General features: G+C 32.8%; 5 protein-coding genes and 8 long non-coding RNA genes across 13 annotated transcripts, besides 1 other annotated feature; 6 read left to right on the forward strand and 7 right to left on the reverse strand.

The window, feature by feature from the left end:
• Nucleotides 1-678: 678 nt before the first annotated feature.
• SPOM_SPNCRNA.4530 lies at nucleotides 679-1,037 on the reverse strand. The gene has a single exon (NR_193890.1). It is a non-coding gene; the product is annotated as a non-coding RNA (long non-coding RNA).
• A 918-nt stretch (nucleotides 1,038-1,955) lies between these two features.
• SPOM_SPNCRNA.4531 lies at nucleotides 1,956-2,224 on the reverse strand. Its single transcript, NR_193891.1, has one exon. It is a non-coding gene; the product is annotated as a non-coding RNA (long non-coding RNA).
• A 144-nt stretch (nucleotides 2,225-2,368) lies between these two features.
• Nucleotides 2,369-2,929, reverse strand: SPOM_SPNCRNA.4532. Its single transcript, NR_193892.1, has one exon. It is a non-coding gene; the product is annotated as a non-coding RNA (long non-coding RNA).
• Nucleotides 2,410-2,747, forward strand: SPOM_SPNCRNA.4533. The gene has a single exon (NR_193893.1). It is a non-coding gene; the product is annotated as a non-coding RNA (long non-coding RNA).
• Nucleotides 2,930-4,313: 1,384 nt separating the features above from the next.
• SPOM_SPBPB8B6.02C (urea transporter) lies at nucleotides 4,314-6,451 on the reverse strand (the record flags this gene model as incomplete). Its single annotated transcript, NM_001020938.3, has 1 exon — nucleotides 4,314-6,451. The coding sequence occupies one exon, from the start codon at nucleotides 6,449-6,451 to the stop codon at nucleotides 4,430-4,432; it is 2,022 nt and encodes a 673-aa protein (NP_001018763.1). The 3' UTR covers nucleotides 4,314-4,429.
• Nucleotides 6,130-6,360, forward strand: SPOM_SPNCRNA.4534. Its single transcript, NR_193894.1, has one exon. It is a non-coding gene; the product is annotated as a non-coding RNA (long non-coding RNA).
• A 537-nt stretch (nucleotides 6,452-6,988) lies between the features above and the next one.
• grt1 (transcription factor Grt1) lies at nucleotides 6,989-10,801 on the reverse strand (the record flags this gene model as incomplete). Its single annotated transcript, NM_001020940.3, has 3 exons — nucleotides 6,989-10,530; nucleotides 10,573-10,682; nucleotides 10,733-10,801. The coding sequence occupies 3 exons, from the start codon at nucleotides 10,799-10,801 to the stop codon at nucleotides 8,763-8,765; spliced, it is 1,947 nt and encodes a 648-aa protein (NP_001018765.1). The 3' UTR covers nucleotides 6,989-8,762.
• Nucleotides 7,048-8,691, forward strand: fah1 (acetamidase; the record flags this gene model as incomplete). Its single annotated transcript, NM_001020939.3, has 1 exon — nucleotides 7,048-8,691. One exon carries the CDS (start codon nucleotides 7,048-7,050, stop codon nucleotides 8,689-8,691), a length of 1,644 nt encoding a protein of 547 aa, NP_001018764.1.
• Nucleotides 9,730-11,813, forward strand: SPOM_SPNCRNA.1301. Its single transcript, NR_150172.1, has one exon. It is a non-coding gene; the product is annotated as a non-coding RNA (long non-coding RNA).
• Nucleotides 11,814-13,941: 2,128 nt separating this feature from the next.
• On the reverse strand, nucleotides 13,942-15,187 carry SPOM_SPBPB8B6.05C (L-asparaginase; the record flags this gene model as incomplete). Its single annotated transcript, NM_001020941.3, has 1 exon — nucleotides 13,942-15,187. The coding sequence occupies one exon, from the start codon at nucleotides 15,185-15,187 to the stop codon at nucleotides 14,117-14,119; it is 1,071 nt and encodes a 356-aa protein (NP_001018766.1). The 3' UTR covers nucleotides 13,942-14,116.
• SPOM_SPNCRNA.4535 lies at nucleotides 14,023-15,308 on the forward strand. The gene has a single exon (NR_193895.1). It is a non-coding gene; the product is annotated as a non-coding RNA (long non-coding RNA).
• A 62-nt stretch (nucleotides 15,309-15,370) lies between these two features.
• fex2 (plasma membrane fluoride export channel Fex2) lies at nucleotides 15,371-16,740 on the reverse strand. The gene has a single exon (NM_001020942.3). It carries the CDS (start codon nucleotides 16,403-16,405, stop codon nucleotides 15,470-15,472), a length of 936 nt encoding a protein of 311 aa, NP_001018767.1. The 5' UTR covers nucleotides 16,406-16,740; the 3' UTR covers nucleotides 15,371-15,469.
• On the forward strand, nucleotides 15,463-16,298 carry SPOM_SPNCRNA.4536. The gene has a single exon (NR_193896.1). It is a non-coding gene; the product is annotated as a non-coding RNA (long non-coding RNA).
• A 30-nt stretch (nucleotides 16,741-16,770) lies between the features above and the next one.
• Nucleotides 16,771-16,954: part of an LONG TERMINAL REPEAT that runs on past the window's edge.

The following is a 16,954-nucleotide window of genomic DNA, read 5'->3' on the forward strand; positions in this document are numbered from 1 at the left end:
AGCAAATAAATGCATTATTCCAGTGAAAAGGGACAAATTGAGTTATAATATCACACCAGTTTATGATTAAGACTTTTTTCTCTAAGAAGAAATACAATTTTCACTGATTTCGAAAATGAGTTTCGGCTACTATTAAATAGCAAAAAAATTGTTTACTGTAATTTCTTTAATGCGGAGAAATTTTGTAATGCATAGCTGGTAAATGCAGAATAATAGCATTTAAAGCAAAGTACCGGCCTATAACAGCAAGCCGCTTTATAACCCCAGGGTCCAACTTGGATTTTTTAGATGTACTCCGCTGCGCGACAATATTTTGAAAGAAAGTTAACCCTGAATGACGTTGTACAAAGTGGAGTGAGGAACTTTAAGTAAACGCCCTATTTGATATGCAAAAAACTACAAATTGGTTGTAAGCTCTTTTATTTTTATAAAAGGTCAGTTAATCAGTACAATGCTTCACACGAATTGATTTATTACCTTTTCTTTTGGCACTAATCATAAGCATTTTTGACCAAAGTTCGTTATTTTTACCTTTCTGAACAGTATTATTACTGTGCATTACTTCAATAAGGAGTCAATTTAACTTTTGAAAATATTCATATCTCCTCATTTTTCATCAGATATTAATATAGTTTTACCAGCAATGTCTTTTTTGTATGATAAAAAATTGGCCAAATGTTTAATTGATCTTAACTCCACACGAGGTGCTCTATCTTTATGGTAAAAACACACGCAGCCTATCCAAATAAATCTGGGAAGATATGGGAATTGTATAATACGTAATTGGGTAAAGGGTTTGCGAAAATGACATTGAGCTACTTTAAAAAAATTTTTACAATACATAATATAGCTCTGTAAAATTTTTAAAAAAGAAACTTAAAATAACGTATTGAAGTCCTATTATCATTGCAATAATACACACATATACGTACAGTACGATGGGTGCGAGGCATAAAATTTTTTGCGTGCGATGAAACAAAGAAATATTTGGCAATCCACGGTACGTTAAGTATCACTACATGTCATAATCTAGTTACACATTATCTCAGTAGGTGATACAAGACTGAAGGACCTATTCATATTACCGAAGCATTTATATGTTAATTATAACGGCATAAGGGTAGCTCAAGTTGAACCTCTTTCCCAAATTTGTTTAGTTATGAGAGATGTTAGTGAGAGGTGCAATACTTACGTAGATCAGTTGTTAACATTGTTACTCGTATTATTCTATTACCATAACAGATCACAAGTAAAACGCACCGTAGTTCTGCCAGCCGTAACCATATGTTGAATATCATAGGTCACAAGCAAAAGTGAATACAAGGACTCGTCAGCAACGTCCGAAGTTTGCTTTCGCTATTCGGAAACTATGATATTTCAAGTAGCAGAATTACGGCCTTAATATCTTTTATAATGATATTTAGAAAATTAGTGCTTCAAACTAAACTTTTTAAGTTAAAATTGGAGCAAATTAATTTTTGATTTATAGAGCTATAGCTTCTGAAATGAACTATCAATTTAAAACTTAGCAATAAAGGTCTTGTACATTCTCCATAAAAATCTCTTCTCTGGATTAACTAGCAAATCGAAACATTGGAACATGTAATAAACGACTTTCGTGGAATGATACTATTCTATAATTGTTACAAACTTTTTTTTAATACATAAACAAATATGAAAAAGGTTCTTTACTAATCATGAACTAAGTGAATTTTTATTATTGGTTGATTGTTTTTAATATGTGAATTTAATATAAGATTAGCTCAATTATACAATGGGTCAGTTATTCTCCAATAAATTAAGTACTAGTCCATAGTTGGTTTCACAAGCCTTCAAGGTGTTTATTTAGTCTTTACTCTCGTTTCAAAAAATAATTACAATATTGTACCAAAGTTCTTTTTAAAAAAAATTATATAAAAGATAAATAAATGTTATTGGGTATTTCTGCATTCACCAAATAATCATTTGGCTAACATTTTCTTCCTGATTTTCTTTTTGTCCAGCTAATTTAACAAGCTAAGTATTCGGAAGCACTTTATTGATCCTGAAAATTTTTGATAAACTTTTAAAACGAATGAAGCCAAAACCTAACATTTTGAACTTTCTCTTATCCCCTATCCAATTCACAACTGTGGCATACCAACAGTGTGTCTTGATATTAATTACGCATCACCAATTGAATCTAGGTAATCCTTTGATATTAATAATGTACATAAGTAGAAAAGACTGATTTATTGAATGTGTAATGATGATGGATTTTAAATTCTTATTGGGTAGCTTCGATATTCGAAGTTATTTTCATCTAAAATAAGTATTTTATAGTCAATATTTAAAAAAATTTAAAATCAACAATTCATCAAATAATTTTCTTGGCTGAATGAGAAAGTTGTACTTGCAGTTGGGGGATAGTTTCACGAGCGGAAAGTTCACCCACTGATGGATGTTCTGATTTTACAGCCAATTTTATATGAGTCCTTTCAATATTCATAAGTATGCAAGTTAATGGTTTTTCTACCTTAAAAGAATTGCGATTGATAGTTTGGTTCTTAAAATCTGAAAGGCCTCACCAACACGAAGAACGGTGCCCTTATTCGTAACGTGGGAAAAAAAGATAAACTTTCTAATAACTACTGAACGAACTCGGAATTATTTAAATAAAGCCAAAATAAAAAAAAATGTTAGGTTGATATCACCGTATCCGAACTTTGTAATTGTAGACGTTAAAATGAGGTCCAAGAGCAAGTTTTAAGTGTTCTAAACTTGCTAAAAAATTTTTTCCATAAGTTTTAATGTAACTTTTATTGAGTATTTTTTTTTCGGAAAACTGGGTATCTTCAGAAGAGGTGTTGTTCAATTTGCATTAAAAGCAACAAAAAATCATTTCCGATAAATTGCAAATGAAGATTAGTCAAATAGAGTCTTGTTGGAGAAATTGATATATCCAACATAAAAAAAGGGCGGAGTGTGGATTGAATATATTCTATAAATTTAGAAAAACTATAGAATCTTTGTTTTAACCTTACATATAGAATCGAATCAAACGAGGTCTAAAAATGTTAAGGATTTCAAAGATTAGTTACATACAGAAGGGTTTTCAGTATTTAAAAATTAGAGATCATACAATCTGAATTTAAGAACATATTCAACTAATTAAATGCAATTAACACTTTTTTTTTCATTGATCTTCAACTTTATGTTTTATTCTAAAATTTACAGTTTTTGTAAAATCGCTTATACTTTCCCTAGTGAAATAACTTTTAGCCTCAGGATTTAACGATATTCAGATTACCAATCTAATCAATAAACTTTGATTCATTCGGAAGTATAAAGCATTCTTGTCGCTGGGTTACATTAGTTTAAGTTGCTTATAGTCTGCTAATTCCATTTAAGCTACACCTTAGTTGTATGCTGCAAGGAAAATATAATAGCATTCTTTAGTAATCCTCTATGATACTATTTAGCTGTAGATATGTACATCTAATATAGTTTATGTACCTGGTTATTTCAAATTAAAATTTAGCTTGGTTAAACACACACCCTTCAGTTTAATACTGTAGGCTATGGAAGGAGTCAAAATTATCAATAGTTTGTGTTTTTAGAATATCAATAAAGTATCTTTTCTTAACGTTAGTTATCTAAAATGCAATCAAAGTTACCATAACCCGTTAAGTTGAAAACAAGGAGAATGCAATTCTAAATCAGTATAGTACATTCGCATACCAATGTTTTTGTACAAAATTATTATACTACTCAGACTTCAGTGAAATGTGCTACCATATCAATTAATTATACTATTCTTTTTTCTGAAAAAAAAAATATTAACCTAGTGATATTATTACATTCAGCTTTTAAAACATTTATAAGCTTCAGTTTTAAGTAGGCTTTTTGATTAATTATGCAAATTCGGCAACATTTTTGGCTCTCATTCAGTGTGTTTTATTTATTTGAAGGTTCGATTTCTTCTAAACACAAAGAAAGGTCAAAATTTTATTGATTTAATTACATGTTCTGTTTATTATATCTTTGAAAATTTTGCATTTGTTTATAAATATTCCGTTTTAACTTTTTTATTTCAACCCACTTTATAACTTAAAGCAATTTATCAAACATATTTATTTATTTTTATCATTTATTTAATCACTTAAATTGAATATAAATTTCTTAAACTGTATGTTAAGATACTACCGTATCACACATAAACAAAGCATTAAAATGAAATAATAAAAAAAAAACTCAGAGGAGAAGAATGCGGATCAAGTTTGTTATAGACATCATCTCAAAAAAATAAAAACTAATAAAATTGATTTCATCTCTTTTACTTTCAGTTTCACAATATAGTAAAAGTATAAGGATTTTAGCAAACTGAATAAAAAATGCATCTTGTGGATGTCAAAGTTTCAATTCGACAAAATTACTCGCCGTCAGTGCCTTAGGCAGTTTTAAGTTCAGATGATTTTTCTTTCTCTTTATCCAATTTATCCATATGAAAAGACGTCGCATCACCCACGTCTTCCGAAGACTGCTTAGGCGTTAAGCCATCTAGCAAAATATTCTCTGGTGCTTTCAAGCGAATTATATGACTTATAACATTCGCCAATGATTTTCGGCCTTGCCATAACGGGAAAAGAATAATATATATCGCTGCAACTAAAATCCATATGAGACATACGATGATTAATCCACTAAATGATGATTTACTCAAATCATGATTGCTACCAAGCAACGCTGTTGGTATTATGACATAACAGCCTATCAATATAAATAAATTGATTCCAATACTCCAGTAAGTTTGAAGTTTTAAGATCCTTTCATCTTTCAATTGGGAAACTATCGCATTTAATTCAGTCGTATCAATATCATCTCCAACCGTGATGTTTCGAAACTGATTCAAATCGAACGTTTCTTTATCAGGCCAAATGTAGCTCAGAAGGACTATATACAAAGGAGAGGATGCCATTGACACTATATTGCCCACAAAACATGCTTTGCTAGTCATAACAGTGTCTTTGTTAACGATTCCATCACAAAATGAATAGGTACTGGCAAGCCAACAAACAACACCGGTGATGGTCCCAAATGGTGCACCAACTACTAGTGAGAACCGTGTCATTTTGTTCCAGAATAGGCATAAAGTCACAGCGCTAACCTCGGGGGTTAAAATGATTCCAAGAAAGGTAAGTAGCCATCCTGCAGTTACTCCTGCGTAATTAAATCCAACGGACAAAGCACCGATAAATAAACTGAATCCAATTACTGACAGATGTGCTGTTCTGACCAACTGTTTACCATTGGCGGCAGGATTAATATAAGCTCTGAAAATGTCGTACGTAGTAACCGAGGAAAATGCTATCAATTCAGCAGAAGTAGCAGAAGTAATAGACATAAACAACATTACCAATCCCGCAGCTGCTCCACTCTTCCCAAAAATGGATGCCATACCATATATCACAGGTAATCCAGAAGAAATTTCTACGGATGATAAAACATTCGGATAAGTGACGGAAGCTGGATTGAGCAAAAGTGCTCTACATGCGAGACCAGCCGATGATCCCAGAGCCATTGGAATAATCCACCAGCACAAGCCACCCATCAAGTAACCTTGAAATACACTTTTTGCATCAGATGCGATAGCACGTTGAGAATATCCAGGATCTCCAAATACAGAACTCAGGCCACCAATCATAACCGACCAAGTTAAATACATCATTTCAGAGTTTTTGAAAGATAAATAACTTTGACCTCCAGTAGCAGGGTATACCTCTTGTACCTCTTTCAACATATCGTACATCTTTGCTGGTGATCCAATTAAAGAAGAACTACAATAGACAGTATAGCATGTAACAATAAGGATAATATATATCATAACAGTATGAATCCAGTCAGAAATAAAAGTGGCCTTAAGGCCACCCAACGTTGTGTAAACCATAACTCCCAAAGGTAAAAGAAAACATGCAGCAACTGTGTTCATTCCTGTAGTGGAGGAGAAGCCTTGTGATCCTCCTAGCAGTAAAAGAGAAGAAACCAGCACATTTGTGCTAATACAATAAAACAAATAAACACAATGACCCAGCTTTCCAAATCTGATAAAAAAGCATTCTGAAACAGTATGAGCAGCAGGGGCTTTCTTTTTAATCTGAATAGCTAAGAACAAAAATAGAGTGATTTGGATCGTACCTCCAACCCCGTACATAAATCCCCCCATTATACCATATGTGTAGCTCCATGCGCCTGATGAAAGAAGCGTGGCTGGCCATGTCCAAGCAGATACTGTACTGGAAGAGATTAAACCAGATTTTACACTTCTTGAAGCAGTAGAAAACCTCTCCGAGTTTTGCGTTTGGCCCATACAAGCTGTCAACACTTTGGTGATAATAGCCATCAGCAAAGCAAAGGCAGCTCCAAGTCCTAAAGCGAAACCATAGCCATATCCTTGGTTTAAGATAGGCTCCATATTTGCTAAACTTTGTTCACTTACTTATTAGCTTTATATTTTTTTTATGCTGAAATATTCTTCAAGGCTTATTCTCTATTATAAAAAAAAAAAAAAAAAAAAAAAAAAAAAGAAAAAAAAGTAAATAGAATTCGTCAATCGACTAAATATTAAAGATTGGTACCTACTTTACTGTCTTTATAAGGTTTTTTAAGAATAGCGAACATCGCACTTTGTATCGATAGTCCAAAACAGTGTGACCAAACTTGTTCCTTTGAACTATCGATATCGCCGTAAATTGATTAGTATAAACGAACTATCAATGGCTTACTCGGATTATTTGCAGATAAAAATGATATTTTAGTAATATTCTGCTTTTTTTTCAATCAAATACCCACTTTAGAAATCTATCTCTCTGTTAAATTCTTTGTTTTGATTTATCAATCTACTACATTACCGAGAACCGAGACCCGTTATTCCTTGTCGATGATAAGTTTCAGTTCGATATATAAATTCTGAATACTCATAAATTAACAAAGTAATAATATAATAACCATTGTTGGCTCTTTTTTTCCAACTTGGAGTAAAGAACCCTTGATTCATTATTTTAAAGTATTATGGATACTCCGACTTGGGAAGTGGTGGCCGCACTAAAAAGAAATCAGGTACTAAATTCTATTCCTAAAGAATGGAGAAAACCTAATATCAGGAAAGAAATGATTTCATCGGGATATGTTAATACGTATGAGTATTTGAATTTAATTCTTCCCCCAGAGGAAAACGCAATCACAAATTTGTCTATGCTTGAGTTGGCAACTAATATTGCAAAAGGCAATTATACATCTTACAATGTGACGAAAGCATTTTGCCATAGAGCTGCTTTGGCCCATCAAATCTTGAATTGTTGCATAGAAATCTTCTTTGATGAAGCATTAAAAAAAGCAAAGGAACTGGACGATGTATTTCAGAAAACTTCCAAAGTGGTTGGACCTTTTCATGGTATACCAATATCACTCAAAGATCAGGTAGATCTTCCAGGAAAAGATTCTTCAATTGGGTACGTATCTTTAGTCGGCAAGCCCAAAACTGAAATTGCACTTTTGGCCAAAATTTTACAAGATAAAGGAGCTATATTTTATGTTAAGACTACAGTACCAATGGCTATGATGGCGCCACAAACAGTTTCCAACCTTCATGGCTACACTTACAATGCTCTCAATATTAATCTTTCTAGTGGAGGAAGTTCTGGAGGAGAAGGAGCTCTTTTAGGAAGTGGTGCATCATGCTGTGGTATTGGTACCGATATAGGAGGAAGCATTCGCATCCCTTCTTGCTTTCAGGGGCTTTATGCGCTGAAGCCCTCCACTGGCAGGATATCTTATTTAAATGTCACCAACTCTTATAGTGGACAAGAACTAATTCCTTCAGTAATTGGACCGATGGCTAGATCATTGAAAGATATTGAGTTCTTTACGGAAACAGTAATTGCAAGCGAGGCTTGGAAGATAGATTCGAAACTCTTACCCATTCCATGGAAAAACCAGTCTCATCTGAAATCAAAAAAATTAATATTTGGTGTTTTAAAAACTGATGGGATTGTGAAGCCTCACCCGCCCATTATTCGCGCTTTGAATGAGGTTGTAGCTGTCTTAGAGAAATCTGGGTATGAAGTAATTGAAATTAGCATTCCTTTCCAAAAAGATATGCTTGATACAGTAGTCAAAGTTTTTTCCGCTGATGCAAGGTTTGAAATTAACAATGAAAGCCAAAAAACTGGAGAGCCTGTTGTTTCAGTTGTCAAGCGTTTTGTTTCTGATAAAATATTTAAGAAGCCAATTACAGTGAATGAGTGGTGGGATTTGGGAAACCAGGTATACAAAATAAGGCAGATGTTTCTTGAATTATGGAATAATACTGCTATACAAACATTATCGGGGAATTCTATCGATGCAATCATTGCACCTATTTGGGCATCAACATCTTTTTTACCTGAAAGTAAAGCTGATCATTTGTACACTTCCCTATTTAATATTTGTGATTGTCCATGCGTTGTATTTCCATTTACGAAGGTTGATGCGAATATTGATTTGTCCGATGTCAGCTATAAGCCATTAAACGAAGAGGACAAGGAAAACAACGACATGTACGATCCAGTATTGTTTGATAACATGCCTGTTTGCCTTCAAGTAGTTACTAAAAAACTCGAAGAAGAAAAATGTCTGGCGGCAGCATCTTCGATAATGGATTGTTTAACCAACTAAGTGGGTGGATTATTTGATCAAAGCCAAATGGATTTAATCTAAACCTTTTGTGAATCTTATATAGCTTTCGTTCAGTTATTAATCCAGTCTAAAGTTTGCTCCCAAAATCCTTGTAAATCTGGTATCATTAACTCATCGTTTGCGGAATCATCTAAAGTGTATTGTGTAGGAGTTTCAGATCGGTTTGTTTCAAACTTTGGATCACTTGAATCATCAAAAGCTGGGCTATGCACCAAAACATGTTGCATTACTTTATCAAAATAAGTATTGTTGACACTATTGTCTTGATATTTTTTAGACACAAGTATATTGTTTAGAGACTCCAGCGCATCCTTTGCAATTGTACTTACGCTTCCAACGTATGGCCCTGAAGAACCCTGTAGAAACGAACAAGTGTCACGCAGAACCGCCCATATTTCGGTGGCTAATTGCCCCTGTATTTTTGCAGAATTGCTAGCAATGTAAAACAGTAATACGGTGCATGCACTCTCCAAATAAGTGCATATAAAAAATATCGGTTGCAACATTCGTACTTTCCTATTGAGTTGAACGATAAACTTTGATATATCGATGGCCTCCTGAACGCACTGATCGGACCCTCGTTTCAATCCTTCTATAATATCATCTGGGGCGGAAGTTTTCGAGATATTAACGTAAGCCAAAAAAATCAAAAAAGGTCTGAATATCATTAGCTTTAAATATAAGTAGTATATTCTTATCCAAAACCATTCTCTGCATGAATTAATATCCAATGTTTTACAATATTCGCCAATTTCAGATCTAATGAGTTGATGATTCGTTGAACTAAAGTACTCCTTATCAACTTCTTTTGATATTTGCTCAACAGTCTGTAAAACACTGAGTAAGTTTCTATTCGTGCTGTAAATTTCGGACTGTATTTTGCTACAACAAGAGCTAAAAAACACCCTTAATCTCATATGTTCGTGATTGATTAAAAATCTACCGTGTTCTCCGTAACCAGAGAAGCTAAATGCTTCATTAGGAACTGCAGGAATGGGAATATCTTGCCTACTGCAACTCGGCCGGCCAACACAGAAACTCCAATAACCTTCCCACTGCCATACCGATACCCATAATCGAATGTTCTGATATTTGTCTGATAAATCGTTAGAGAAATTTTTACATTTATGCAAACCAATTGCCAACGACATTCTAACAGCCGTTCCAGAATATAAGTACGAAAGGGCGGTGTCTCCCAAATTGCCAGCGCTGACACTCATGAAAAAAACGATCCTAATTGCGTCAAGAGACAATTCGGTAAAAATATGAGGAACGGTACGTAAAGCAAGATTGAAAAATCCACGAGCTAATGGTAAAGTTGATGAGTTACTTTGTAGATCAAAATAAGAAGCTGCAGAGCCTATTGATAGTATTAAATATAAGAGCGCTTTATCATGAACAGAAGCAGAAGGGTTTTTCCAGGTACGTACACTAAGGTTGAATAAATCCTCTGCTTTAAATATGGGACAAGGGATATGCCATGTTTCCAAATATGCTATTAACAGTCCATTCATTTTTTCGGTAGTTATATTTGAAAGAGAAAAATCAAAATTATTCGCATTGTCTTTTAAAACCATTAACTTCATACCAAACTTTTCAAGTCCTTTTCTTTCTTCCTCTGGAGTGATGTCGTTTTGACCTTCAGACAGAAAATCGTAGCCATTTCTTTCTGCTTTTCGGAGATAATGATTCAGCTGGTTAACAAATGAAATGTTGCTCGCTGGCCCAAAAAATTCAATACTTGAAGAATCGTCATTTAAATTTCTAACAGATATGAATTCAGGAATATTCATTTGCTCATTCGAAAAATTATCAATTCTATTTATATTAATAAAAGCTGATATGAGGAGCTGAGTATACTTAGAGTTATCGTTGTTGTACTTCAGACGCTTTATCTTACGATAGAATTGTCTATAGACACAATTTTCGTTGTATTTTTGGCATTCAAAGCAGACGTCTCCACCAGAACACTTAATTGTTAACAAAATATATCCTTGGCAGATGATCTAACGTAACTCACCTTGACTTTTCGTTTCCTACAATTTTCACAAGCCTTGGAGATACGAACTGGTCTTTTTGACAACACCATTGTGACACGTTGGGAATAAAATGCAGAGGGCCGTTTTTAATAGCTTTTTTTGAAAATATAAGAATAAACTCACAAAAATTTTCACTGGTTTATATAATGCATTCATAATTATCTCCACTCTTGTTCAAGATCATGTATTAACAAATAGGACATTTGATAAGATAATTTATATCGGTACTATTAACTTCGGCCGTCCCTTCTAATCGATACTATTATCCATCTCACTCCAGTTCTTTTTTTCCCTTTATATCAACCAATAAATTATGACATCGAAAGGCAAAACGATGCCCGTCTGCAGTTATTTACTATTTATAATTTTATTCGCCTAAATTTATTTTACAAAAGTTTAGGTAGATTCCGTTTTACTAACATCATAAATTGGAAAAACTAGAAGTTAAAGTTATTCCGACTATTTTTTGTTTTAGTTGTAGGGTAGTTTGGGTACGTGTTGTCTATATTTCGTATTAACACTTATTCTTAGATAATATCTTTACAATTGATTTTAAAAGGAAGATCTTAATTATAAGAAAATTGAATTTTCTATGAACAATTGTTTACTAAAAATTAGCAAGAATTGAGATTATATCTGATTACACTATTGAAGATTTAACTAGGAGAATTTTACAAATGTTAACATTCAATAAAATAGCACCTGCATTGCTGCTTCTCACAAGATACTGCTAACCTTATATCTTGTGTAACATACCTTGACTAGAAATTAAAAGCAATTTCTGTATTAATGGGTATTTTTTTTACCATTATGTGTTTTTAATGGACCAAAAGCTTACAAAAGTTTATAGCATTAAAATTCACGCTTATATTGTACCTAAATCTTTATGAGATAAATAGGTATCTTGCTCCAATTCACTTGCGATAATTTCAAGAGAGGTACACATATTTACTTATAAAAGGATTTTTCGTGTACTTTTTGTGTACATTTGTTTCTCGAGGAGTACTATTCTACTTATTCGACACCTTTTTTACGAAATTATTCTATATCTTCTGTTTTTCTAACATATCTAACTTAAAGCATAATTATCAAATGTGTTTAAGACTACTATATTGAGTATTGATTAATTAACCGTATTCGTAATCTATGATACCATGAAGTATAAAATTCATCAAAGGTAAAAAGACTAATAATTTTAAAAAACTTTAAAGAGCATAACATTATCGAAAAAAATGTTTTGTTCATAGTACCAATAAAGACATCATTACCATTAAAAAAACCAACCAACTTCTTGAAGATTGAGTCACAATTTCGCAATCTATATTTTTTATACGAATTACTTTATAAAAAAAAAGAACATTTTTAAACTTCTCCTCTTGGATATATGACATTCACACTAGATAAGTCATACATTGCTGTTTGGGTACGATGTTTTATGATGGGTGCGAGTCTTTTACCCCTTTTAAGTTTTTGCAAGAATCCCTTTTCCAGTCATTATTTTTTAGATTGATCTTTCAACCCTGGATTACACCAAAACATCATAAAATGTAAGTTTATAAAGATAAAACCCATATTCTAAAAAAACGTAGTATCAATAGTCTAAAAAATCTTATTACAGTGTTTTAATAAAAATCAATATCTACAGACTAACGCTTATCAGTAATTATTCTTTTTTTTTTTGAAAAAAATTTTGGTTTGAATATCTACAAACTAGCAATATAACTGAGTATAACTAATTAATCTTTTGAAAACGTAAGGAATTTATGCTACTATAATCATAGACTAGTTATCATGGTATTTGTATCGCTTATTTCGTTTATGTTTATATTTATATTTTTATTTTTTCATCATGCTTAACACAAAGATAATACTTTGTACGTTATTAGCCTTAAATAATTAGATAGTCTCAGCCGATTTCGATTATATTGACTGATTTATTATAAATACTTTTTATACTATGAATATGTAAGACTATTAATCAGGAAGATCATTCGGAAAAACGGTAATGAATTTCAGAAATTCCCTATTAGAATCTTTTAAAAAATCCACAAAAGATATATTTATATATCTTTGAAAGAAGAGACTGACGAATAAAATTTTTATATTGATAAAACAAAAACGACCAGTGAAATGTAAACATTGAAGAAAATTTTTCAGAAGTTTACTTGATGTACAACTAAATACGATGGACCTTTTCCACACTCGGTTGTAAGATCATCAAGCAATCATGATATGTGTGGATAAAGCACCTTCTACTCAAGCCAGTACATGAATGGTTAAAGAGGTCTAAAAATATTAGCAAAATGATAGGTAGTGCTACGTACAATCAAAAAGTAATAAAAGTTTTGAAGATACGAGAAATGAGGATTGAAAACGATAGGTTATTCAAGCGTATTGCATTACAGACATCATTTAATAAAAGGGCTTTAATCAAATAGTTACAATATAATATGGTGAATTTGACCATTAAAACTATTAGCATGCTAGTTTTAATAAAAAAATATCCTACTTATTCGGATTTATGTTATAATAATATAAAAAATGTATAAAAAAATTTTGAAGTAACGCAGTACAAAAACAAAAAAGTCACTTAATTGCATATTTAAAACTATTGTCAAGTGTATTAGAGAATTTTTTGAATATTAAACAGATTTTTACGGGCATATGTTCCATTAAACCTATTTTAATTGGATGCTTAATTTAAAAGTATATATTTTCATTCGTTAAACATCTATCGATGTACGAAGTTTTTATTTACTCTATTTAACATAAATAAAATTCATCTGTAAAAACCGAGCATTGTTTAGTGCAACAATAACCGTGTAGCTAACGTACAGTAGAAAGATCGCATGTTGTTACTACAAAATGTATACAAGCCAACCTTCTTTGCTGTTTATTGATTCATATTTAAATAACACATAATTGTTACAGTACAAGAAATACAAAATTATCTGTATATTCGATAAATTTCCAACTTTAAAAAAATTTTATTTAAAACTTAAAGTTTAATAAGTATTATTGATATTAATACTGAACAAATATCCTCCTAAAGATAAAACGGTGAATCATAGTATTAGCACTGCAAATATTATAAATATTATAATCAAATTAACTCTCGCTGGTTACTTTATATTATTATTATAATGGACATAATTTATGCGTTTTGTAATTAAATCTATTTCTATTTCTATCCGTGACTTACCATAAATTGAGCAAAGTAACACTACGTGCTTTTTGCAAAAAACTAACAAGAAATGAATTTCCACTTAAAAGGTGTGGAAATGTAACCCCTTTCGCACGAGGTTATGCGCAAAAAAGAATGCCAAACATGCGTTACTAATTATAGCTCCCTAGGAATTCTTAAATTATTTAATGCTGAATAAACCTTCTATATCTCTAATAGAATAACCTGAACTAATAGCAAGCATAAGCATGTACCGAGCTTTTTGTGGATTAAGGAAATAAGAAGGAATGCCAAGGCAAGAGTTACTTGAATATCCTTCCGCAGTCCGATGACTGTACACTACTGGAATATTGTGTTCCCGTATTAACGAGCTGATAACTTCATTACCATCATCAGTCCATGAAGTTGCTCCCATAGCAGCCAAAACCAAGCCTTTGGCCCCCAGATGGACTGCTGATTCAGCAAGTTTGGGATTCAATCCTTGATATCCATATAAGATGTCTACTCGTGGTAGTTGTTTAATGTTATAAATGTCAAAGAACACTTTACCGGTTGGAACAGCTGGACTAAAAAAGTAAAATGGTTTTTGATTAAGAACTATCCCAAGAGATCCAGCTTCATAAGATTTAAATGTGTCAAGCGTATTTCCATTCGTTTTCGTAGTGTAAAATGCAGATCCAATCCGGTCATTTAATAAAACTAAAGTGCCCCTTCCCATAGATTGATTGGAAGATGCCACAGCAACAGCGTTTAACAAATTCATAGGGCCGTCTGCGCCTATAGCCGTAGATGGTCTCATTGCTCCAACTACAACAATTGGTTTTGCAGTACTGATGGTCAGATCAAGAAACATTGCTGTTTCTTCCAGGGAGTCGGTACCGTGTGTAATGACGATACCATGAACATTCGGTTTTGCAACTTCGGCTAAAATCAATTTAGCTAGTTTTAGGACATCAGCAGGTGTTAAATTTTCGCTTCCCATATTAGTTACCTGTACTCCATTAATGTTTGCAATTGCCTTGATCGCTGGAACCGCCTCAATCAATTTTTCAATTCCTACCGAACCGGGAATGTAATTGACAATCTCAAGACTTGAATTTGCGCATCCAGCGATTGTACCACCCATTGCAAAAACTGTAACATTGGGAAGCAAGGCATTATAAGGAGTGGATTTTGATTTGCGTTTACTCAGTAAACGCAATTGGCATAGTAACACTAGAAAAATCCCACAAGTTACTATGAATCCCCACATCTCCTTACTTGGAAGCGCAGATAGGAAACGGAACTAACCATTAAAAATTTCTTATCTTTCATATTCTTTTTTAGTGTATGGTATCGTTAAACGTCGTGACTGCTTTTTCGGAGCAGCGCATTGCGACCTTATTGTGTTAGTTTTGAAATTTACGCATTCAAATATAGTATTTTTATTTCTTAATTATAAACAAAAAAAAATAAATAATATTAAAGATAAAGAATGAATACTTTAATTATATACAAAAACTTTAAAAAAAAAATCTCTAATTTAATAGTAAGTCTAATACTTTTCAGTATAACCATGACCCCATGCAGTAGCTCCATCGACAATGACACATATTGAAAAGGAAATAGCAACTGAAATTATACAATAAATATATGCTCGTTTTATAGGCATTGTGTGGAGTTCGTTGGAGAATGTTGAAAGGGTAGAGAGTACAGCACAAAATCCGTTTTGGATTCCATACATCACACTTCTAGACACAGGAGTGCAGTGTGTGATTTGTGGTATCATGTACATGATAGAAAGCAAAAGTGTAGCAAAGACATTGGCACAAAGAGTTCCATAGGGAATAAAATATTGAGGTGAATTAAGGAATCGCGCAAGATACAAACGTGTCAAGGCAGCAAAAGGAGAGAATATTAGACTAAAACCTATGCCACGATGTGTCACATTGGTTGTATATGCCGTATAAAATGCTGCACCAACAAAAAAACAAATCGAGAGTAACAAAAGTAATACCCGCACTACGATATGCGTGTGCGCCGGGATAGGCCAGGCAAATGCAACTTTGCCAATTCTCCACTGTCCCGTCGTTTTTCCAATCTGCTTCCCCCATATTAAGCTGGACATCGCAATGCACATAGTTACCATAAAATCGGAAACCACACTTAAAAATGAATAGCCTCGGCCCCTACGTTCAAATGGATCCAAGTTAGCCATCCCTGTAAACATTTGCAACATCCAAGAAGAAAACGTTGTAAGAGATCCACAAAAACCTGTAGTAATGGCTAGCAAAAAAGTAGCATTATGTTTGGGTCGAGGAAAGAAAACAGACTCTGTCTGACAAAATCCCATAATAACGCATCCAACAAATTGAACCCATAAAAGTCCAGAAAACGGTGCACCTGGGTATGTGTTTAATGCAGTAAGTCCTAGACGAGCTAGCGTCCCCAACATAGACATTATACAAAAGTAAGACTGTGTTAAAAGCATTTATGTAATTGGAAGAAAACGCAACCGTTACAAATGCATCTATAGAGTATAGTTATGCACAGCAATAACTCAATAAAGATTGTCAGAAGAATGTAATTTAAATAATAAAGAGCGAACTGAAAAATTAAATCGACTTGAGTAATAAAACAAAACAAAATAAAATTTCTTTCAGAAAGACTTAAAATCTTCGATTTGAGGTCTAATTTTTATTTCAAGGTGTGTGCTTATAGTTGCATCTCTATTTAAAGTGTTATTTATCCAGCGTTGAATGTAACTTGGTTTTAATTAAAGAAAAAAAAAAGTAAATTATGTGCTTTAGAGGTGTGGCATCCTTTATGTAACTTTATCAGCTACGTGACTTTATATGTTTGCTACGCAGTTTGCTATGTGCTATAATGATTGGGTAAACTACGGTAACTTCTTCTTGCGATCTGCACACTACTAATATAAAGAAATTTTAATTAAGTTTTACAGTGTTTGAGATACTACACTACGCTAATCCTTACCATGTTGCGCAATATTAGATGTCATAATGTTGGAATACAAGTT

The sequence above is a fragment of the Schizosaccharomyces pombe genome (genome assembly GCF_000002945.2).
Source record: "Schizosaccharomyces pombe strain 972h- genome assembly, chromosome: II".
In the NCBI taxonomy this organism is placed as follows: Eukaryota; Fungi; Ascomycota; class Schizosaccharomycetes; order Schizosaccharomycetales; family Schizosaccharomycetaceae; genus Schizosaccharomyces; species Schizosaccharomyces pombe.

Excerpts from the sequence above, each read along its gene's own strand:
- fex2 (NM_001020942.3), bottom strand. The coding sequence starts at position 16,405 with ATGCTTTTAACACAGTCTTACTTTTGTATAATGTCTATGTTGGGGACG.